Source organism: Poecilia mexicana, unplaced genomic scaffold (genome assembly GCF_051168715.1).
Source record: "Poecilia mexicana isolate PSO_F unplaced genomic scaffold, ASM5116871v1 scaffold_14, whole genome shotgun sequence".
NCBI lineage: Eukaryota > Metazoa > Chordata > Actinopteri > Cyprinodontiformes > Poeciliidae > Poecilia > Poecilia mexicana.
Window position 1 is genome coordinate 6,385,378 of NW_028263383.1, and position 23,823 is coordinate 6,409,200.

Sequence of the window (23,823 nt, forward strand, 5' to 3'; positions counted from 1 at the left end):
ATCTCTAGTAAACACTGCAGGTTGCTCAGTCAGTAAAAAAAAAACAAAAAAAAAACAGTGTTGCACATGTTTAATACACGTTTCTTCTTTTCTGCTTTAAATGTAAATATCTATCCTTCTGTATACAACATTTCAAAAACATGAGCTGGCAACCAGAGCTGATGTGTGGGCTTGAACTCAACACTGATCAGAGATAATACGCAAACATGACAAGGATGGTAAAGCTGTCACGCCAAAGGGGGAAGATAGCAAATATGAAGGAGTGACAGACACGGGCAGATGAAAAGAAAAAGAGAGCACAAGAGAGCGACTGAGGGTGGGAGCAATGGAAGGAAGGAAGTAGAAAACTCCCAATTCATCACAGCAGAGGCGAAAGAACAGACAAAAGGAAGGAAATGAACGAGGACAGATGCCAGCTCATGTCAGTATCGAGACACCCATCCCCCTCAAATGGACCCTTTCCTAAATTACAGGCCTCCAGTCTTGCTCCTCTAACTTGTGGCCCGACCTAAGCCCCTTTCTTCTTCCTCATCAGGCGGAGAAGTCAAAGTTTCCAGCTCCCAACCCAGAGCATTCTTGTCCAACCAGATGAGTGACGTTACAAACAGAGTAAATGTAAACCGTGACGTCAGCACAATATAATGTTCTCACTGACTAATTTAGCAAGTCTTATCCTGCACGGTTTTCCAATGAATGCCCACACCTAAACAGACATAAACTTGAACTGCATAGGTTTCCTACTAATTAAAACAATTTTGCCGTGAGACACGTTACACGACACAGAGTTCCCATGTGGTTTTCAAACTGGTTCGAAACTTGTAAACAAACCACTACAGAGGCTATCTTTAAGAAATTTTTGCTAACAAACGAAATACATCAAACTTCATAAACTGTGATTTAAGGGATCTGCTTTCCATGTAGGATATTTGACAACTTCAGGTGTTACAGATTTTCAATTAGAGTCAATAGCCTAGATTCCAAAAGAGGCAAAGTGGTTCTATACCGCACAACAAAAAATTGTAAGCCGTTATGAAAGCTAGCTTTCATAACGGCAATTATCAGGCAGGTTTAGTGTTAATGTTAATGTCAATGATGTGACAAAAACTGGATGAAAAAAGAAAACATAATAAATTTTCTAGGACCCCTACATACAGTAAGATTACAAACTACTTAAACCTCATGAGAGAAGAACCTTATGACAGTCACAAAAATAAATGTTTGTCTTCCACCTTTTATAGCCCTTCAGAGAACTACTGAGTCTACAGTGCAGACAGATTCCCTCAGCTTTTGCACGATGCTATGACAGAACCAGCACCCCCAGACACACTTCATAAAACCAGAAAAGAGAAAGAGAAACATTTTCTGTTTCCCTCCACCCTCAGCTGTCAGGTCTGTCATGGTCTTCCCAAAACAGACTTCAGCAATATTTGTCTACTGGACTGCCAGTGACAACAGCAGAGGAGTGAAAGAAAGGAACACACACACACACACACACATCCGACAGGCACATTGCCAAACACAAACATTTAAAGTGCCCTATCGCACTGGGGATTCCATAAGCCCCACATTTGCTCAACAGCAGAAATTGTGCACCACTGAGGAAGAGGGATGAGGCATTAGTGAGGCAACTTTTAGAAAATGAAAGGGGCAGGGGAAGATTTAAGAGACGGAGGAAGAAGAGATCATCGCTTTCGTGATAATTGCATCAACCTCTTTTCATCAGGCCTGCCACATCTGCATAAAAACATGTCTTATGTGTTATGCTTGTAGTTATGTTACGCAATTTCCACGAGGTGTGAGAAGTAGCTTAGGCATTAAAGGGAATAATGAGGGAGAAGATTTTAGATTGTTGTCAGCTGTGATGAAGATTGTTTAATTCATGATGATCACTGCATAAACAAGCTTCTTTACTTTAAAGATCTGTACCAAAGGACACACTACAAAGGATGAAGAAGTAAACTGTATTCAGTTAGTGCCGGTGTGCATCTGTTCACTTCTGTTTACTTTAATGATAACGTGCGGACAACGCTTACTATTTCAGGAAAAAAATGCTCCCTCCATTGAGCGGAACCTCTTCCAACTTTATTTGGTTTTTGATCATGGTTAGGGAGTGGACTGAATTTGGAAAAGCAACACATTTTGATAACTCAGTGTTTCTCATAAAAACAATCCTCATTTGATAGCTTAAAAATATACAACATGTTATGCAGAGTGCCTGGAAAAAGCCACTTACAACACTACTGTATACACTCCAAAAAATATGGAATTGTGCCATTTTGTATTTAGTTGTGGGATTGTCCTTTATTTCCGATTTGTACTGAATTGTGAAAGTGATTAAAAATATTTTTAAGATTTGAGCCAGTCTGAGGTAGAGGAAGTTGTGTTTGTTTGGTGAACAATCACTAAAGGACATTAATGGTTTGTCCCAGCACACTGCAAATTTGTCCCCTTTGTACTTCCATAACGTATAAGTAAACCACTTATTGCCTATGAATTTGACCCATTTGGTATCAGTTTAGTATTCCGATTTTTAAAAATGTCAAATTACTCAGTTATAATTTAATTAAATGTGAGGTTTTTCTGAAAACTTTGTCTCAGTCTCTTTTTCTGCTTGTTATGAACCTGATCCCAAAATGTACTCTTTGATTACAAATTGTGACCCATGATGCAAACAAATTTTCATACATTTTGTAAATTTTCATTTAAATTTTTGAGTTGACAAGAAAACTTCTCAAAGCCACTGGCTCTTAAAGATTGAAATAAACATTCCTTGGGTGGTACCCATTGACACATAAACAATATAACCTAGGACTAGCCCTGCCAGACATTATTTCTAAATTGTGTTTAAGCTTGAAATGTAGCAACCAGAAATTTGAATAGCAAAGGATATATCACCAGTGATCTTCCTGTGTGAAAGTCGTATTGAGAATGTAACATTTTACAGTTTGGAGTTATTTTAAGAGAATAAAAGTCCCCTCAGGTCTCAGTACATCTTGGAGCCGTTAGCTTCAGCATTTGGTTCTAGCTGATGTGACTTAGACTACATGAAAACACAGAGTTATATATAGCAGGTAAGATACTGACTATAATCTTTTAGCATAAACTCATTGAAGAAAATGTATATTTTTTACTTTGGGAATTATCACAAGTTTAGCCCAGCATAAGACTAATGTTCGATGGAAGATATAAAACGAAATCAGTCAGCAACATAAAAAGACCCCCAAGGCTGACTTGACAATGTCCCATTCATGCTCACACACACACACTATATTACCTTACTGTACACACAGCACATGGTTACTTGGCTTCTTGCACACACCCACACACATAGGTATTTGCCCCCAACACACACCAAGTATACGAACACTCACACACGTACAAACAAAAACCTGGATACGTATCGGTGGGAGAGATAAGACAGGCTTCCCCCTCTTTTCGCTGCCTCTGGCTTTCACAAAGTCTTTGTCAGTGGTGTAAAAATATCCCCCCCACACACACACGCACACACGCACATACACACACCAACTGGTTTTTATCTGCCACTATAAATCCCTTCACGGATCACTTGCTCCAAACACCCTGCCAATATTCAAGTTTCTTGTTGAAGCAACTGAAGCAGTGAATACCAGGAAGGAATGATAATGCTGAAGAAAGAAGAGCACTCAAAGTCAAGGTTCCTCGTATATACTAAATTTTACCTGGATATATATATAGGGAATTTGATGTAAATATGTGCCTAGAACGACATGAAGGCATGCTTGAATCCTAAATATTTGCTGGATAAGCATGCCAACGCTATTTTAAACCAGGCACCACAAAAAATACGACAGGGAGTAAATAGTTTACATTCCAGCTCTGATCACAAGGTCTCTAAATGAAAGGAAAGCTGAAAGGTTTCTCCTTTAATCTCAGTCATATTCCCAAAAGTGTTACCGTTCAGCAATGTTGGGTTTTTCTTAAAAGAGCAAAGAAAACATGACACATCAATAAGTTTCTTCTCTTGTGAAGGAATACATTCAGCAAAGCTGTGACTCTGTATACCTTGTGTGTTTTATCTTGATTTTGCTATATTTACACTCCATGTTTGCTGTAGTTGAGAGAAAAGTTTTCAGGAGTTACAACTTTCCCATCAAGAGACTGAACAGTTCATAAGTCTCATTCAGAGCAGTCCACTTTTCTGATCTTTTTTCTTCCCAGTGTTAAAATTTCATTCCCATACAAACCCAAAGTAGGCTGAAGCATTCCTTAGATCTAAATCTGCCATTAATTTATCCCTTTCATCAACTTCTGATAAAACCTTTGAATTTGTGAACCGACGTTTTAAAAATGTGTTCTATTTTAGATTAAGTAAAGCAAACTCTTTAAGAACCACTTAATGGGCCACAATCGCTTTAAGCAGCAAATAGTTCTTTCTGACCTGGAGTTGGGAGAAATTGCTTTTTATCAGATGTAATTTCACATCAGTAGCTCCCACGAAAAGAGGCAAACAATCAGGTAGAGACACCGTTAAGGAATTCAGCAGTGTTTGCCCTTTGAGCTTTGTATTGGGATTTCCAGGTGCTGCCAGTCCAGAGAGGCTGTTAAGGTATTTTGTTATCACTGACTAAGCTTGTATAAGAAACTAGGCAAGGTCTCCAGTGAGAGCATTAATGATTGATAAAGTCTTTTCGTTAACACACAGAAAAACACACAATGTCCAATTCAAGATGGTAATCTGAATCCATATGCAGGGCAGATGTTTACGGAACAGCATGTAGACGACTAAAACTAACCAACTTTCGCCTACATGTGATAATGTATTGCATGTCAGGACTGCTACCTACTCATATCCATATCCACATGTGGATTCTTTTAAATAGCTCCATCATTTCTTGTTTTTTCCCCTCAAATATCAACATCTAATATATATATATATATATATATATATATATATATATATATATATAGATGCAGCCTGAAGCAAGTTACCTTAAACCCCATCACAACTCTCTCTATATGTGTTTCAGTTCTCAATGCTCTCAGCACATCTTCAAAATAAGCAAAGTATCTCCTTACCTTCACTTAAGCTACCCGTGTTTCCTGTGAGCGTCCCGCTTAATTCCCTATGGTTACTAAAGCGCAGCCAGCATGCGTCCTGCTCAGGAGGAAAAGAGGGAAATCCCTGCATCAGACAGACATCTCCCAGGCTCCGGCGTGGTGTTTCACTCTACACACACTGGAGCGCATTCTCCCACATGCTGCCACTTGCATGCCTAGACCAGACTGTGGGCTGAGCAGGAGGGTGTGTGTGCTCTGCCTGAGTCTAGGCCCGCCCTATTTTCTCTGGTTTCCCCTCTTCTCTCACTCATGCTCTCACACAGTTCTCATCTTCTTCCTCCTTTCCTGGCTGTTTGTTCTCTCTCTCTCTCTCTCTCTCTCTCTCTCTCTCTCTCTCTCTCACTCATTCACTCACTCACTCACACCTCCCCTGGCTTGGCAATTTGACTGTCAGCATGGGTGCTGCGTTTGTGCCTCTAAGCCTTTAGATGTCCCAGTCCTCTGTTTAATTACTGCCTCTCTGGCCTCAAGCTCTGCACACAAACAAAGACAAAAATTATACAAGGGACAAGCCATAGCATGCAAGGAAACCATCTGCCAGCAAGCAACACTGTCTGATGTTGTAAGTCTGATTATTTCTTCTTTTCAGGACACAGATGATCTAATCAGCACCGTGTGAATAGTAAGTGGGTGGAAACTGCTTTTACTTATGTAACTTCAAAAGATTACTAGAAATAGAGAGATAGTTTGGGTTAAAAGATGATAAAAAATGATTAATGAATAACTAGAAAGATGTTTCATTTTGAAAAACACTTATTAATGTGCCGGTATGATGCAGCTGCTTTTACTCTTTGCTTTCCGTTTGTTTCTTTATTATTAATACTCTGGATCTGCTACATGATCAGAGCAAGTTTATCTTTTCTACTGGTCTAGTCAAAGTACAGGCCTAAATGTCACTAAGAATCTTTAGCAAAACTTGAAAATTGCTGTTTGAATGACCTGGAGGTATTATGCAGGGATAATTAAGGAAAATATTCAGTTGAAGTTAGAAAAGATGGTAGGAGAATATTTTAAAAAACAAAAAACAAAGTAACTTTATACAGATCACAAATATCTCAAGTTTTTGTGTAAAAAAATAGATTTGATAAGCAATTTAGAAACTTTTTCCACATACTTTGTGGCACTCATCCTGTGAAAGCAAATATATATTTACTATATATATTTACTAAAGTACCTGGTTACACAAATACAAATATCCTTAAACTGATGCTTTGTTTGAGCACCTGCTGATCCAGCATACAGTCTTTTTGGGTCAACACCCACCACCCATTATAGTGAACCTGAAACACCTGAAATAAAGTTAAACTGATTTGCTTAGAGGGTTTTTCTGACATCTTCCTCATTTAGCAAAAGCCATTTTTATTGCAGAGGTACAGGATCTCATTGCAAAACTGAAATGGATAAAAAAAATTACAAACTAAACAAAGTACAAACTATGACACAGTAATGGGGCTCACCAATACATGAAGGACATGTGGAGCAACAGGGACATTGCAAAAACTGGACATTTCTCAAAAGTTGACGAAACGACAAGGGAGGCAGACATGAGGCTGACAGCAGCACTGGAAGAGATGCAGGAATTTCCGACAAGTGCTGGTTATGTTCTACATTTGCCAGCCATCTATTAGATTCCCCACATTAGGACTAAGCAGTAAGGCTGCGAGATTGAATTTGTCATGATGAAACCGAACTTAAAACTTTGGGCAACATTGTAGCTCGGCAATCCTGAATTGTACAAACTAAGGTAGAAGTGATAAAAACATATACAGTTTCAAGTTTTAAAATAATGTATGAATAACAGCAAAAATATAAAATAGCAAAACATGTTTCTGTTGTAGTTATTTACTTCCCTAAAATGTTTGGCTTTTAGAACTGTCATCATACATAAGAGAGCTGACGATCTCCGATTTAAATGTCTGCTTTACTCTACCGAAGCTGAAAAATGTTTTGGTGTTCAACATTTATGGAGGCAAACATGTCAGGAGAAAGGGCAGAGAGTGTAACAGATCCACCCAACAAAAGCAGCCTGACAGCCTCCACGGGGGACGGAAAGCGGGAGACAGTCACGAGCACAATGTTGCTATTACACAGCACATGTGTTCTGGTGCACAGACACAAACATATTTACAGCTTTCCACCTTCTGGCACTAGATGACATTTCAGCACCTTGTTCAGGCAAAAAAAAAAAAAAAAAAAGGTAACCCTTTCCCATCTCAGAACTGTGTGTCTACTTGCACACATGCTGCATGTCATCTTGTACCTGTCAGCTCATCAGATCCCATTCTCTGTAAATTACTGTTCCGCTCTCTGTCCTTGATTTTGTTTCCGTTATCTAAGAAAGTGGTTATCAAACTCTTTTTATAAGAAGCATCAACTCAGTAAATGGCGGCGAAAGTGGTACAAAAGGCTTTCTTCCATTTGTTGTCTTATGTCATACAAAGAAATATCTGTATGTTGATGAATGTTGTGTAACTATCCATCCATTCATTATCTTACACTCTTAACCCTAGTGGGGTTGTGAGGGGTGCTGGTGCCTAATGACTAAGTTTAAAGTTGGCCGATGTTAGGAGAAATGTCCTTCCGTTGTGAAATTTAACTTTAACTGTTGATAATAATAAATGAAACATACGTCTTCATAAAACAACAAACACCTGTTTGCTTTATTAGAAGAAAAAAATACAGTACAATTCAAGATTTCTTTCTGTTTTGTCTGTTTTTGTTTTGTTTATCACCACCAAGTAAGATGAGTCACACATCCTTTAAAACTCTTTTCTGTATCTGGCAAAGGTTGTTATCATTGTTAACTTTGATACATTTACAGAATCTTGTAGCTTCATCAAATGTGTGATGGAATCATTTCCGGTGACAGTTATGTAAAATGTAAAATGGTGCTCTGTTTAGCTAACGCTGACTCACTATTTAACACTGGGCCTGTTTAGCTGAAATAAACACATAAGCTGATAAATTATTATGATGAATATATGGAACAGCCAAATCTGGCTGCCAACAGAGATTGTAAACATACTGAGCATTTTAATGTGATTCTTTGTGTCAGAATAAAAACAATAAATATATTTTATTTTTAGTTAATATGTTGCCTTTGGAGAGTGCTTTTCTTGAGTGAGAGGTGGACTACACCCTGGAAAGGTCATTAGTTTATCACCTTGCCCTTATAATAACAAATAGCTAAATTAATTCAGAATACCACTTAGGTGCAAATATCACAGTTTAAGAAGCACAGAATCTACCAACAGAGCCTGTGTTGTAATCTGAGCTGTAACAAGAAACAAAGTCAGCAAGACAACAACATCACCTTGTTCCTACTCTTCTATCTAAACAAGGCATCATAGGCCTTTAATGTAATCACAGACAGGAGTGGGGAGAAAGTAATTTATGGTAGATGCAACACCATGATTGAACAAACAGAAACACAGAAGGTAATAACAACAGCTTCAGTAGGAGGAGGTTAGGTAACATTTTGTTTGCCCGTTTCACTCTGCTTTTTGTAATACGAAATGCTGCTTCTGCAAAATGAACCTACCAAACTCAGTGTTTGTCCTCAGATGTAGTCAGCAGTTAGAACTACACGCAGCAAACAAAAATCATAGCCTGCCCACTACTTGAATTTTTTTCTTGCTCAGGTCTGTGATGTTTTTTCGTTCTCTCTTTCTCTTGCAGTTCCGTCACACCTGAGCTGACCTTTTGCTGCAATAGACTCCACCTTTCAAACCTGATCATTCTGCGTATTGGTGAGAATGGCACTAGGTAGATAAGATAAATGTAACATTTTATGCCTTCTGTCATTTTGGATGCAGAACATTTTATATAGAAAGTCATGAGCATATTATGGTTGACAGAAAGGATACAGACAGTCAGGATCCTATTTTCCTTTATGGAAACAACACACATCATGCTCCATTTGATAAAATCATTACCAGCAGCCATGCGAGTCAAGCTGATGAATAATGTATGGGCTGCCAAGGTACAATAATACGTTTCCTCTGGCCTGCTACCTTTCTCTTAGTCACATTAGCAAGTGGCTGCACTATCCAGTGCTCACAGCCATATCAGCTAATACCTGTCTTGCACAATTACATTTTCCATTAGCGTACAGTGTCTTTATACATGCACACGTTGCATTAGCATGTGCACACAATCCTATTGCGAGTCCAGAAAAACATAGATAGAAAAATACATCGAATAGATATAGTGAATAATACAACTACTTATTCACAGCTACAACGCATGTGTGTGATCTGCCAAGTGGGACTAAGCAGACATCAGGTGTTAGACCTCAGCCCTCCATTATGAAAAAACAAGAAACTGGGCCATTTATCTGATATAACAAATACATCACAAGGTCTGGTGTGATGTGTAATTAAGGTAATTGATAAAGTGTAGCTTTTATGTCTTTGTGCACGCTCAAGTAGACACAAAAAGGATTATCCTGTATGGACAATACCCTTAGTGCTCTTCATATATATATATATATATATATATATATATATATATATATATATATATATATATATAAAATTCCCCTCTCACCCTCCGTGGGTGGTCTCTTTCATCCTCTGAGCTCGGGTCCTCTACCAGAGGCCTGGGAGCTTGAGGGTTCTGCGCAGTATCTTGGCTGTGCCTAGAACTGCACATTTCTGGACTGAGATGTCTGATGTTGTTCCTGGGATCTGTTTGAGCCACTGCTCCAGTTGGGGGGTGACTGCCCCGAGGGCCCCGATGACCACAGGCACCACTGTGGTCTTCACCTTCCAGGCCTTCTCCAGTTCCTCTCTGAGGCCCTGGTATTTCTCCAGTTTCTCATGCTCCTTTTTCCTGATGTTGTGGTCACTTGGTATTGCTACATCCACCACAACGGCTTTCCTCTGTTCTTTATCCACCACCACAATGTCCGGTTGGTTCGCCATTACCATCTTGTCTGTCTGGATCTGGAAGTCCCACAGGATCTTAGCTCGGTCATTCTCCACCACCTTTGGGGGTGTCCCCCATTTTGACCTCGGGGCTTCCAGTCCATATTCTGCACAGATGTTCCTGTACACTATGCCCGCCACTTGGTTATGTCGTTCCATGTACGCTTTCCCTGCCAGCATCTTGCACCCTGCTGTTATGTGCTGGACTGTCTCAGAGGCCTCCTTGCACAACCTACACCTTGGGTCTTGTCTGGTGTGGTAGATCTGAGCTTCTATTGCTCTGGTGTTTAGGGCCTGTTCCTGGGCGGCCAGGATGAGGGCCTCCGTGCTGTCCTTGAGTCCAGCTTTCTCCAGCCATTGGTAGGATTTCCTGATATCAGCCACTTCAGTTATTTGTCGGTGGTACATCCCATGTAGGGGCTTGTCTTCCCATGATGGTTCCTCCAGCACCTCGTCCTCTGTTCCCCATTGCCTGAGACATTCGCTGAGCACATCGTCCGTTGAGGCTTTGTCCTTGATGTATTTATGGATCTTGGATGTTTCATCCTGGACAGTGGCTCTCACACTCACTAGTCCTCTGCCTCCTTCCTTACGGCTCGTGTACAGTCTCAGGGTGCTGGATTTGGGGTGGAACCCTCCATGCATGGTTAGTAGCTTCCGAGTCTTAACATCCGTGGCCTTCATCTCTTCCATTGGCCAGCTAATTATTCCGGCAGGGTATCTGATTACTGGCAAGGCATAGCTGTTTATTGCACGGATCTTGTTCTTGCCATTGAGCTGGCTTCTCAGGACTTGCCTTATTCGTTGGAGGTATTTGGCTGTGGCTCCTTTCCTTGTGACCTCATCGAGGTTGCCATTTGCTTGCTGTATTCCCAGGTACTTGTAGCTGTGCTCTATGTCTGCTATTGTTCCTTCTGGGAGTGAGACCCCTTCTGTGTGGACGACCTTCCCTCTCTTTGTAACCATCCGGCCACACTTCTCTAGTCCGAATGACATCCCAATACCTTCCCATACTGCGCAGAACCCTCAAGCTCCCAGGCCTCTGGTAGAGGACCCGAGCTCAGAGGATGAGAGAGAGAGACCACCCGCGGAGGGTGAGAAGGGATTTTTTTTTTTAATGCTAAAATTGAGCGGGTAAAGAAATTGATTAGTTGGATTACTACTAATTTTAGAATGTTGTTGCTCACTTTTTTTTTTCAAAGTTTGAAATTGCCCAACCAACGCAGCTGGTTGTTGACACCTCATTTCCTTAGTAATGTGATTAACTAACTAAAGAGTAGACAGTTTACACAGTTACACTAATCGTTATTGATTAATCAGTCATGTATTGACAACATGATTAGCCAGTTGGACAACCCAGTGACATTACAATCCATCATTCACATGGCACAGCATAAAATTTAGAAATTGTTCCCTGAAGACCCATTAAAATAATGAGTACTTTACAACTATTCCTACAAGGATGTATATAAGCAACATGCATGCTGGTGCCATCCAGCTTAGTGGGGTAAATGCATGTTGTAAACGCTCTTCAGTCATAATCCCTCTGAGTGTAAAGAGGGAGCAGCAATAATTAGGGTGCTGTGTTCAGTGATGATAATCTGGGCTGCCTGAACATTAAGGGAGGGGTGGGAACACACACATGTGTCTCTTTTGTTTTCATGAGAGCCTACCTCAGCTCTCTTATTCTCCAAATCCCGTTTTTAAAGACAGAGAACAATGGAAGGCAGCCGAAGAAATAAAACGTGTTCGATTGTGTGAGAGGGGGAACGGCGTAGGAAGAGGAAGAGAGGGAGACGGACAAGGATGTAGCGGCAAGCAGACAGCTGCACACGCCATGTAACCTCCTGACCCTGTCACAAACTCATGAGCACCGACTAGATGACCTATTTCACTGCTCGCAGAGCTGCAAACACACAGACACACATGTACACGCACGCACACACAATTCTACTCATAAAGACTCATTTCTATAAGGGCACAGTCATCAAGCTAAGAAGATTTTACTGTTTATCACAAATGTAAATGGATTTTGACACACATGCTGTAAAAAAAGCTGTTGCCCTTAAGGTCTGGTCCCACATGTGATGTTAACAAAAACAGAACTGATTGTTTCATTTGTTTTTTACTTTTGTATTTCCATAAACATACCAAACCAAGAGGAGGAACATGAAATCCAGTCAGGATAAAACTGCACAAGTTTTTCTTCTTCAGAAAACATGTAGACTCAAAACTTCCTTGCAGAAAATGACAGCCACACTCTCCACGAGCACATGGCAAAAATAAACTTACATCTAATAGCTGGGGGCTTAGATGCAAGGATTTTATTCAACCGGCCAGAGAAAGATACTGGATTCTTTTTCAACGTTCAGCTTTTTGCAATTATTCTATAAATTGACAAGTTTGGGCATCAGCACAGCTTAGAAAAGATTAGCATTTCTTATATATATACCGTGTCTCTCTTAAATCAAAAGGGCTTACTTCTGGCAGAGAACTCTGCCGCTGCGGGTGTGTTTAACATCATTGGATTCAAAACACACCAGTGAGTAAGTGTGGCTACTGGATGTTTATGGGTTCTGAACAGTAGAAATTTGAGGTCATTGATTTCACTTTCTCCCCTAGTCTTTTAATACAAAACATAGACAGACAAATTCCACTCCTAATTTAGAAAGTCTTCATGTATGTGTTGTTTCTAGGTCAAGCAGCAGTGACAGAACTGGATCCTTTACTTGTCTGCTGGATTTTCCTGCTTCATCTGTGACCCACAGCCATCTCAGATCTACATCATTCAGTCGCACTAGGACAGCGCTTCAGGCTGCTGGCTTTAGAGAGATAAAACTAAGCGCTAAAGTTAGTATTGGTCAAAATCTAACAAAAAAATATTTCAAAATTCTATTATTTTTTTTGTCGTATTTTGTGGGGTTGTCTTCTTTGAGCTTTTTGTGCCTTCCAAAAGTTTTCATTTCATCATGTATTTTCTGCCCAGCGTTTTTCAGGTCTTTGTACTAATATTTGGCTTTAGGGCTGGACCCTGAACGGGTCAATCTGCAGTGTATGCGTTGATATATCATTTTTATTCTAATTCTGGTAGTTTGTTTCAGACTCGTTAACTTCTTCTGGAAGGTGAATATCTTCCATTATTGTCTTGTATTTATCTCCATCCCTTTTCCTTTAAACTCTGAGTGACTTCCTGTGTCTGCTGAAGAAAAGCATCTCAAAAGCATAATGCTGCCACCACCATGTTTCCCTGTGGGGGTGATATGTTCAAGGCAATGTTTTTGTTTTTTTTTCTGAGAGACTGCATTTTCCACTTAGGCCAAACAGCTCAAACACAGTCTCAGATGAAGGAAATTGGTTGCACTGGATCTTATTTAGATGTACCAGAGCTCTGCACTAACCCAAATGCATACTTTTTAGATTTTTAAGGCATGCATCCTTTTACCTCTGTTTCACAAATAAAACACTCCTTTGTGTTGATATGTCACATATCAAATCGCCTAAAAACATACACTGATGTTTGTGGTTGTTATGTGACAAGATGTAAAAAAGTTCAAGCCCTCAAGGCACTGCATAAGGAGCTGTTAGTTTCTCCCAAAAAGCCCAACAGCAGCAGAGTCTTGACATCGAACTGCAACATTTAAGCTTTTCACACATCCTCCTCTGCATGTGCTGATTTCAGCCACTTCAGCTGAAAGTTGACAGCCGCAGCGAGAAGGGAGGAAAGGAGGAGAGAAAGGGGAGACGAGGTTAAGAGGTTGAGTGTGGGAAAAGGAGGGGGAGAGAGGAGGCGAAGGGATTAAAGCATCAGAAGGCATGGCATTCTGCTTAAAGATGACGGGCTGACGGCGGCTCCCACAGGAATGAGTGGAGAAGTAATCCCACCAAATGGAAGAGTTTAACTGTTACCACCCAAAGAGAGAGATGCATAGAAACAAAATCTCCACAAACACACACACACACACGCACACACACACACACACACCCACACGCACACACACACACACACACACACACAAAAAAAAAAATCTGAAATTAGGTTTTTGTTTGAAGTCAGTAACATCCTACACATACACAGATTTTAACAAATGTTGGCTCAAAAAGAAATGTACTCTAAAATATATATATAAAAAAACAACTCCAAGTCTGCATGATGTTTTGCGATGAAGCTTTCTGAGAAAGTCAATCACCACTATGACTTACACAGAAATAAAATGTTTCTATTTTGCCTTTTGGAGTACACTGACTCTGCTAACACATCAGTACCGTCGCGGCTTTCTGCTGTGCAGCCTGGCAAAGGTCTGACAATTAAAGGCACAATAAGCAGCCAGAAGGAGCCAGACAACAGGAGGCAGAGAAGGATGAGATTTAGTCAGAACGAAATTTGCTGCCAAGCTAATGAATGAAGCCCATAAATCATCCGGCTATTTGACATCGAGGAAAGGAAGACAAGACCTTCTATGATTTTATGTTGAAAAAAACTGCCTTGGTTTGACAGAATAACCAAAGTACCCGAAATGATTTAAAAAATAAATAAATCAGATGTCACGTTCAATTCATTATTGGTGACAGAGATTTATTAACAGGCTGATGCAAATGTAGAAGAATGTAGGTGAATATTTTTAACCTCTTCTGATTTTCCTAACTTTTCTGTCTAAATAAACACATAAGGCTTTTGAGGTCAGTATCATAACCAAAAAGGTATTTCTTTTTCTCTCTTTTGTATTTTTAAACATGACATGTTAAATGCCATCAGCCTTTAGAAGCAGATTTAGAAGCATGTCAGGCTCTTTTTTGAGATTCCATTTTGGTGTCCTAGCCACACAAGTTTGTTTTCTGAAATTACAATTGATAGCTGCACACAAATATAAAAGTATTTTAATGTCTCTTCACATTAAAATGCAAGATTTTCTCAAATGATCTTTGCAGTAATCTTTTCTTAAAAGTTCTTTACAAGCATAGCGCCACATTGAGATAAGTTTTCATCCACGCAAAACAATCTTACCCAAAATGTGGAAGCAATTACACATGTGGCGATAAAACAGACTCAGTATAATAAACCACATCTGGTTTTCTTTAGATTGGGTGTTAGGTTAGAGGCAGGGATAAGATCTCAACATTTTCAAATAGCTGCATTAATTGAAAATCCCACAAATAGAGTCAGCCAACGACGACAACGTGTGTCGAGGGCCAAATGGGCCAAAACAAAAGTAAATGAAACAAGTAAGAAATTATTAAAATTTGGATTTATAGTAAGGGAAGCTTTTAATTTAATTTATTAAATTTAAATGTATTTTAAATATTTACAATAATGTGCATTTTAAAAGTTTTGGAATCACTTCAGCCGAATTACTGTGTTTGGCAGTACATGAAACCACCTATAAATGCAAGCGGTTACTTATAAACTTAAAAGTTAACTCTGCAGTAATTTAGCTCATTCTCATAATTGTAATTTATGTAATAAGTTGAAGGCAAACAGCAGATTTTTAGCCAGTTAAAGAAGCCTTCATGCTAGTTTTCAAATTTCCAAAAAGAATAAGAAATTTGAGTTTCTGTGATTTCAAAGTGGAAGATTTGGAAGTTATCAAAAATAACTATTTAGACAAAGGCCAAACAAATCAAAAACACAAACAGTAACAAAGATACAAATGTACATGTTTCCTTTGTGTATGTATATGGAAGAACACTACAAATTTAAAACAATGCAACTCTAACTCAGGATCTTCATGTTAAAGTGTTGGAACAGAAGAAGAAGAAAAAAAAAAAAACTTCTAGATAAAATATACACAGTAGCCTGCTGTTAATGTGAAAATGGCACCAAAAGGAAGCATGAAATTAAAATCACTAAGATGGATTACTTACCACCGCTCTCAAGAGTGAGTGTTGAAGTAAGAGCCTCTAAAGTTGAACTAAGCAATGATTGCATTGGTCGTTTGTTTTTTGTTTGTTTTTTTTACTGAATCTGCTCATAATGTAGAAATATGCAGAGTAACAGAACAAAAGCACCAAGGAATCTTTTTTATAAATATATTTTCAGTAAGATCTTGCTCAGAGCTTCCTCACATGACTTTACCATTGCTAAAAATGAATTTCTGGAAGTGGACCTGCTCTTGCATAGTCAAGCCAGAACCCTCAATGAAAAGTGGCTTATTCACCAATGTCTTTATGTTTTTGTCAATGCCATTTGAGGAAAATAAAAAACTACTTGGGTTAATCTGGACTCTAACGTTTCTCTTCTATTTAAAAGATCGTTTGAGGAGAGATTCTTTCCTCTTCTCTCATTGGTTCTTTTATCTGTTAAATCGTTCAACTTGGTTTAACAAACAGCGTTGGATGCTTTCATTTGTCTGTGAACCTCAGAACACTTAACACCTGTGCAGGACATTTTACACACACATATGAAAGTTTTTAAATGGAAACACGCCAACGTAAATGGTCCAACGTTTTTAGAAGAAAAATAGTTAAAGCAACAGCTACTGTTTAGTGTGTCTCTATCTGAAGGATCTTCAATGCCAGTAAGCATTTCAACTCTAATCAGTCCAACGAATCTGGAGACGGTATGTATTAAAAGTATAAATAAATGAATAGTTGCGTAACAATCGCAAGCTCTAAGAGGTCATTGTGAAGCCCTATTCTATCTGTCTCTCTCCCATCCCATCCTATCATCACTCATAAACAAGACAGACACCTTGACAAACTATTCTGCTTAAAAAAAAGAGAGACTCTCTGCTCAGAGGAATAAGTCCACTTTTTTTCCAGTCAAGGACCAAGGACTCAGACTCAAAGGACCCGCTTCCTATCCCTCCCAGCTGCTTCAACACTTCACTGTCAATACCTCCGGTTTATACGTGATTTTCCATTTTTCTGAATTCCAAATATAATTTCCAACTTTCATTGCTGTTGTTTAGATGTTTGTTAAATTTGAGTTTTTTTGTTTTTTTATGTGCTTTTCTTTCCATATTCCTAAACAAAAATGGATTACAACAAGTTCCACCCATTATCGTCTCACAAATGTTTGGCCTGATCATCAAACAGTAACATAGCATCTTATCAGCACTTGGAATCATTATCTGACTTAGGTACTACAAAAGATCAGTAGCACCCAAGTCTGGGCTTGTTGACTTTCCAAAGTCAACAAGCCCAGATCCATTCCTTACACAGATAACTAAAAATAACTCTCTTGTTCTCTCAGTAAACGACAACCACTCAGAATAAATATCGGCATTTTTCCACTGTACATTTTGTTTTGGTTCATTTAGATTAGCTTAAGACACAGTAATTATAAATTCAGAAATCTACCTTATCAAAGAGTTCACAAACAAGTTTACGTCATATCTTACATTCCCTGGAAGGAACTAGAACAAGGAAGTAGAACAAGTCAAATTCTACTTCCTCCCTAGTCGGTGCAACTCCATTTCCACAGTTCCTCATTCTCTAAAATTAATGGATGCATCTCTCCTCCTCTTCACCTTATATGAATTGTCTGCAAAAAAAAAAAAAAAGAAAAACCTTGTATCAGTTTCCTTTCATTTCACCGTTATATACTGTGGTTAAACTATTTAGTTTGTTCATAACTAAAAAGTTAGATACACTAAAGTTAACATGAGAAAAGACACTATCTGTCAAAAATAAAAGCACTTTGTGTTCACAGACTCCTCTTTAAAGATCTCATGTGACACAGCTGAGGAGGTCAAAGGTGAGGTCAAAGGGAGCCTTCTAATTAGTCAGTCTACCAACCAACCATGTCCCATAGCATGCGTACCATTTATGGCATCTCACCCCTGACCTACGGATCTTTTTCTCTGCAGTGTTCCCACAGAAGTACAGGTAGACAGCGTACAGGAAAGTGAACTTTCACCTCAACAAAAAACAAAAAAAAAACAGGGAAAGATTTTTCCACACACATTTTAAATGCAATTTTTAATGTGCTTCATTGGGATGTTCTGTGAAATACGAAGAAGAGTAAGCAAGGAAAAATGTATGTCTGAAGAGCACATTGAACTTTATCGTAAAATGTCAGGAGGTTAATCTGGATACCAACTTTTAAGAAGCATGGAGGATGCCTTTTTTTCATTTCAGAACACTGCTTACCTTTCAAGAAAAGAATGTCTTTAAAGAGCTGAAGAGCTGAGTATGAAGAATTAGAAGTCGTCTTCAGAAATGTGACCCCACTGGTTCTTCCCAGCACTGGAAGCCCAAAGCTGCATGCTTATGAATATAAAAATAAACCTGTGACATTTCCCTGCCAAAGTGCATAAAAACAATACACACATGCTGGTAAGAGACACCGTCATCTGCTGATGTAACATGTAGGAATGACGCTGACCTCCGAGTCATGTTTATGTAACAGAGCAACACCTTCACTTTGAACTGATAATGGCCAATAAAATGTGGACTTTTGTATGGAACAGTTTTTATTCCTGTGTAGTTGTAGAAAAACTGTTTCAGCTGGATTTAAATGAGATGGCCGATGTTTGTCAAGTGGCAAGTTAAAAACTCTAACAATGAACCAAACATTCCTACATCTATTTCCTTGCCACATTTTGCTCAAAGACATTGGCAACCTCAAGACCTTCAGCTTTCTAAGGACCGCCTTTCATGTAAGCTATGAGGAAGACAGCTAAATATTTTTTTCTAAATCTCACAAAATGCATATATAAAATACCAAAGTTAAAATGTGCATTTTAAAATAAAGGATTCAACAAACTCTGGAAGATTTAAGACTTGACAAAACTCTTCCACCAATGGAAAGCTGGAGTTCCCATCCATTACTTGTTATATTCTTCTCTACACATTTCTGTTATAATTCACCTTTATACTAGGTTTTGTTTGACTGCTGTCGTGCTCCCTTTACCTCACTGTCAGCCGCACTTATAGTCTCCATTATTCATCACCTTCACTTCCAGGCTATTTTTACTTGCTTTTGCAGTCAACCCATCTTTTTCCTTCGCTGGCTGCATCCGTCAACACAAATACACCCATTTCCCCTTAGTTTTGACCTGGTTTCAAGTACCTGACTAAGGGCTCCATCACTGCAGGTACTCCACACAAATATAACCTTTTATTCAGTGACAAGCATTATGTTCCTCTAATGCAACATTTTGTAACCATTACTGAACACTAAGTAGACAAAAGTAAGTTGATTTCCATTCTTTAAGATTATAAGTGCTGTGGATATTTTGTTTGTAACCTGATCTAGGTAGGTAGATCTAGGTAGTTCTTAAATGTAAAAATAGGATATATTGTATATCCATATAAGATGTTTTTGTCACCCACAGTTTTTCTTCTGAAAAACCTAAACAAAAGGGTTCCCTTATTTTTAAATTTCCTTGAAGATCACAGAGCCGTATCAATTTACAGGCAGCCTCCATTCATGTGTAAAGAAGCGTTCAGAGAAGGTGATTTCCAATGTCATCCACCAGCTATCTGAAAGAAGTGATGAGTATAAAGTTTGTATACACAGATGCATGCCACCTTGCATGTTTTGGTCCCAATGGGACTCAGCTGCTCAGTTTACAGGATGAATCTTAAAAATAAATCTGAACTTTCGAACTATACAGTGCGTCACAAAAAGGCAGCATGGTCTAAGATTGGCATGAAATCAAATGTGCAACAGTGATTTTTTTTTTTTAAATATAACAAGTTGGTCTGTCACAATAAAATGCTACAAAAAAATCTGTTAGTAAATGCTTTGCTGGAATATAATTTTTTATTTCTTTTTTTTTAAATCACAAATAATTACTAATGGGGAAATCAAGACTTTTTATATACTCAATGGATATTGAATATCAGATTAGTGATAGCTATAGTTTCAATTCGGTTTAGCAACACCCTCTAGAGGACAATTAAGTTTAATGCATGGTAGTTGCTACAGCTTATCAGAATCCCTCCGACTCTCACCAAGGTCCCTAGTAGATAGAGAACAATGAATGCAACTTCCTCATATCTATAAAGTGACAATTACACTATAAGCACTGAAACATTAAAATAAGGCTTGTTTAATTTCACCTCACATGCCAACATCCCTCAGAGCTTTCTTTTGAGTTATATTTGATACATACAGCATTTTTATAACAACTGCAGGTAACAGTTAAATGGCTGTGCTCTAAAAATGGCACTTCGCCCCTGGAAAACATACACATTAGGCAATGACATTTACCAAATTAAGACAAGTGAACTCACCCAAATGAGTGCTATTCAGAATCCTTTGAGGCCATACTGAAATGGATTTAAGAAACATGATTGATCTCAAAGTTTAGCACTGATCAATATGAAGTGAAACGGCTGAATTGCTGTTGCACTGTTAACCTACCCATAAAGAAATACCCTGCAATAGTAACCGTTAAGGTGGTCACTGATTTTTAACCCAGGACCACATGACAGTATAAAATCCACTTGTGCCAGAACCCAAACCAAAAGACGAGTACTGAAATATTCTGCAGTATAACTGCAGCAACAAAATACGTGTTGGGCAGTTGTTTGCAGGGTCTGCAAAACAAGTTGTGCGTGACAGAAAAAACTCAAGTACATCACTTCTTCAATCATGAAGTCTGAATACTGAAAAACATGACGATTGCAAACATGAATCTGAAGAAATATTTATTTATTATGCAATAGTATACATTTATAAATTACTTGTGCGTTACCAATTCTTCTGGGCCAAAGCTATTTGGCAGACAGACCCCATTCAGACAACTTCCAGTAGGAACAGATAGGGCAGAGTGGCTAAACTATCAAACAAGTCAAAAGCCCACATAGTTCTGAAGAGAACAAGGTTACATCTAGTAGCTATGTTGGTCTCATTAAGTGCCTTGGGGAAATTTGCAGTGCTTCATTTAGAGAACTCGATTTATTGGGTGATGCCAATAACTCCACAGGCCAGGCGTCCGCCAGCATTACCCGTCTTAAAGCTTTCTTCATTTCCTCCTTTTCCAAGGTCATCAGCCTTCTCGTGGATCTAACAGAATAAGCAGATTTACAGAGTCTGAAAAAAAAAATCTAGGCATCAATGTAAAAAAAAAAAATAGATGAAAGTGACTTACCACCATAGTTCTGCCAATAATGGAGTTGGGCCCTGAGAGCTTGATAAAACTGTCTTTGATGTCAATCTTGGCTATATTGTCTGCTCCAGCAGTCACATTCCCCAAGTCTCCAACATGTCTAATTGGAGAAATGTAAAACTCCAGTTCTTAGCCCTGTGTAATCTCTCTCAAATTCATTCAAGGTATTTTATAAACATAAAAATAAGTACAAGTGTTTTAGTACCACCCAATAACCATTGTAAAAAAATTTAAAAAAAGTGGCACAAAGCATTAATTCTTTGTGTACGTGTGTATTCTTCTACAATTGTTAAACACCACATAGCATCAGTATTTAAAGCCTCAGTTTCATTTAGGTTGGAAAAGCAGCAGGCAGCAACTTTTTCCTCACTGCTCAATAAATCAATGACCTGACCAACTTAAATTAGATATCAAATTAACAAAAACAGGTGGTCTAGTTTTTTTTCTTCTTCCCATTTTAGCATGTATAGAAATTGTCAATATCTTTTCCATTACCAGGCAGGCACATTTCACTAAACATGTCTCTGCTCATTTCCCCTTAATTAACTCACCGTTCTTCATCAGTAGGACCACCATGCTTCTTTGAAAAGGGATTGTAGTGTGGCCCTGCACTGATGCACCCTGGAAATGAGAAAATACAACATTTAATCCTTTAGATCTCCAGTGGAAAGCACCTCTAAACATTTAAGCAGAACTTAAAAAAATAAAAATAAAAAACACTCACCATTTGTGTTATCTCCAAAAGCATGGACATGGAAACCATGTTCACCAGGTGTGAGGCCACCGATTTCTCCAGTAACCTTCACAGCAGCTGACTCATTCTGGGGATTAAACAGCAACAATGTGCACAAAAGAGCTGTCAGAGGCAGGCAGCAGTGATTAATTACCCACAAAGCAAATTTAACTGAATGTCTTGAAAACACACGTTTAAACCACAGTGAGAGGTTTTCCAGCATCTACATTACAAGATCCTGTCTGCAACGCCTCCACTCAAATAACCACAATATTACAAGACAGTCAAGTTTATAGCCAACTAGAGGTACAGTGGGCCAAGGAGTACAACTACTATACCCAGATGTAATTTTAACAAAACTACAAGTAAAAATGTGGAGTGTTGTCATGCACAGCATCGCTCCACGTGTGTAAAGTGCACCGTGACATTGCGCATCCAAAACTTAGTCATATTTATGCGAGAAACTAGTAGAGAGCAACGCTTGGGGGACAAAAAGCGAGTACGAGGTGGAGACTCGGTCCATGACGGAGTGAGGGAATGACTCGGCAGAAAAATCAAATGGACACTTTCATATCACCCAGCTGTGAGGCACAAGCAGCAGCTTTTCAGTATGGTTACGTAAAAACCAACGCATAATAGTTAAACACCGTTACGAATGACTTTGGGCGTGATTAAGAAACCACCACTAGCAGTGAGCGAGTTTGCTAATGTCCAACTTACGCAACAGGCGTCTACGCGGTTAATAATTACCACTCCCGGCCCCAAAATGTTCAAAGGTTATGGTCCGACAGGAAAGCCTTTGATTTCAGCAATATTGGCTGGGTAATTAAGCGCTGCTATGAATAAAGAGTGCAAAATAGCATACCGACATGTGCACTTTACGTTTGTTTTGCAGAACACACTCGAAAGCTAATTTGCATCGAGTAAGTGTTGGGAAACTGCGAATCTGCGACAAAACCTTCCTAGCTCTTTGATGAAAAACTTAAATCAAGCATGGGACGTGGTGGGTGACAACAAATAGGACGTGTCTTCTTGAAAACGGAAGCATTAGCTAACCTGTGAATGGAAGCTAGCCTCCGTAGCATTACAAAGCTAAAGCACCCGACAAAAAAAAAAGCAATGTTAAATTTCTGTTTATCCTTTTAAGCTGACTACTTTCTAATTATTACACCTTGCAGCACGTTTACCTCCTGTTCAAAATGAACCGTCCCAGTGGTCTCTCCAGCTCCTTTTAGGACACACACGGCTTTGAGCACCATTTCTGCAGCAATCGGGCCTCAGCAGACTTACTATCACAAGGAGCAGACGACCAACTGAACAAACGCTGCGTCAATGAACGTAATGGGCGGGTTTATACTGCAGATAACCAATAGATTAAGAAGGGATATTTTGATTGGTCGCAATCTTGTATGAAAAAAGTCTCCAGTGGCCAGGTTGACGAATGTGGTTTAAGTCTGTAAAAAATATTTTTAGAAAGAAGTGTATTTTTTTTTTGCCTATGTTGGTACCACTGTCATACAGATATGGACATATGTCACAAAAAATACATTTTTCATACTTGTTGAAAACTACAAACTTAGTATTGCAAAATTTACCTTCTTTTTATTTTTTTTGCTTTACCTCATGTTATGATGTTATTCCCTCAAATCATTCTTGGAGTGTTGCTTTGATTCTTTCATGCATGTTTGAGAAATGGCTTAATCTCCTGTGGCAGCCATCCAAGTGTGCAAACGGCTTGGTCTCACCAAAGGACACCTTTTCTATGCAGCTCCTCCGGTCTCCAACCCGAATTTCGGCCTCATGGAGCACTCCTCCCCCCAACCCCCCCACCCCCCCCAACTCTCCCACTCAGTTCCTCCAGACTAGTGCCAGCAGCAATTACCAAAAACATGGTGGAACTGCACATCTGCTAACTATTCCATATGAGCCTTCTCAGTGAAACACTGGTAAAAGTTTAATGGAGAAAGGTTGTCATGAAGAGCTGAAAAAGTGTAGGAAAGAGCAGGAG

At 39.0% G+C, this 23,823-nt stretch overlaps 2 protein-coding genes across 2 annotated transcripts in view; both read right to left on the reverse strand.

Moving 5' to 3' along the window:
- Positions 1-5,305, reverse strand: part of LOC106914096 (rho guanine nucleotide exchange factor TIAM1-like) — a 62,431-nt gene extending 57,126 nt beyond the window's left edge. The window contains exon 1 of the mRNA XM_014980672.2: positions 5,056-5,305. The gene's annotated coding sequence lies outside the window, so the exon portion shown is untranslated. The remainder of the gene's footprint in view (positions 1-5,055) is intronic.
- Positions 5,306-20,608: 15,303 nt separating this feature from the next.
- sod1 (superoxide dismutase 1, soluble) lies at positions 20,609-23,162 on the reverse strand. The gene is made up of 5 exons (XM_014968093.2): positions 23,003-23,162; positions 21,807-21,903; positions 21,634-21,703; positions 21,065-21,182; positions 20,609-20,979 (listed from the first exon to the last, which is right to left on the reverse strand). The coding sequence occupies exons 1-5, from the start codon at positions 23,072-23,074 to the stop codon at positions 20,872-20,874; spliced, it is 465 nt and encodes a 154-aa protein (XP_014823579.2). The 5' UTR covers positions 23,075-23,162; the 3' UTR covers positions 20,609-20,871.
- Positions 23,163-23,823: the final 661 nt, after the last annotated feature.

Bases quoted from the DNA above. Each gene is read 5' to 3' on its own strand.
- sod1 (XM_014968093.2), bottom strand. From the start codon at position 23,074: ATGGTGCTCAAAGCCGTGTGTGTCCTAAAAGGAGCTGGAGAGACCACT. The intron at 21,904-23,002 runs GTAAACGTGCTG...TTTAATCCCCAG, and splicing joins CGGTTCATTTTGAACAGGAG to AATGAGTCAGCTGCTGTGAA. The intron at 20,980-21,064 runs GTAAGTCACTTT...TTATTCTGTTAG, and splicing joins TTATTGGCAGAACTATGGTG to ATCCACGAGAAGGCTGATGA.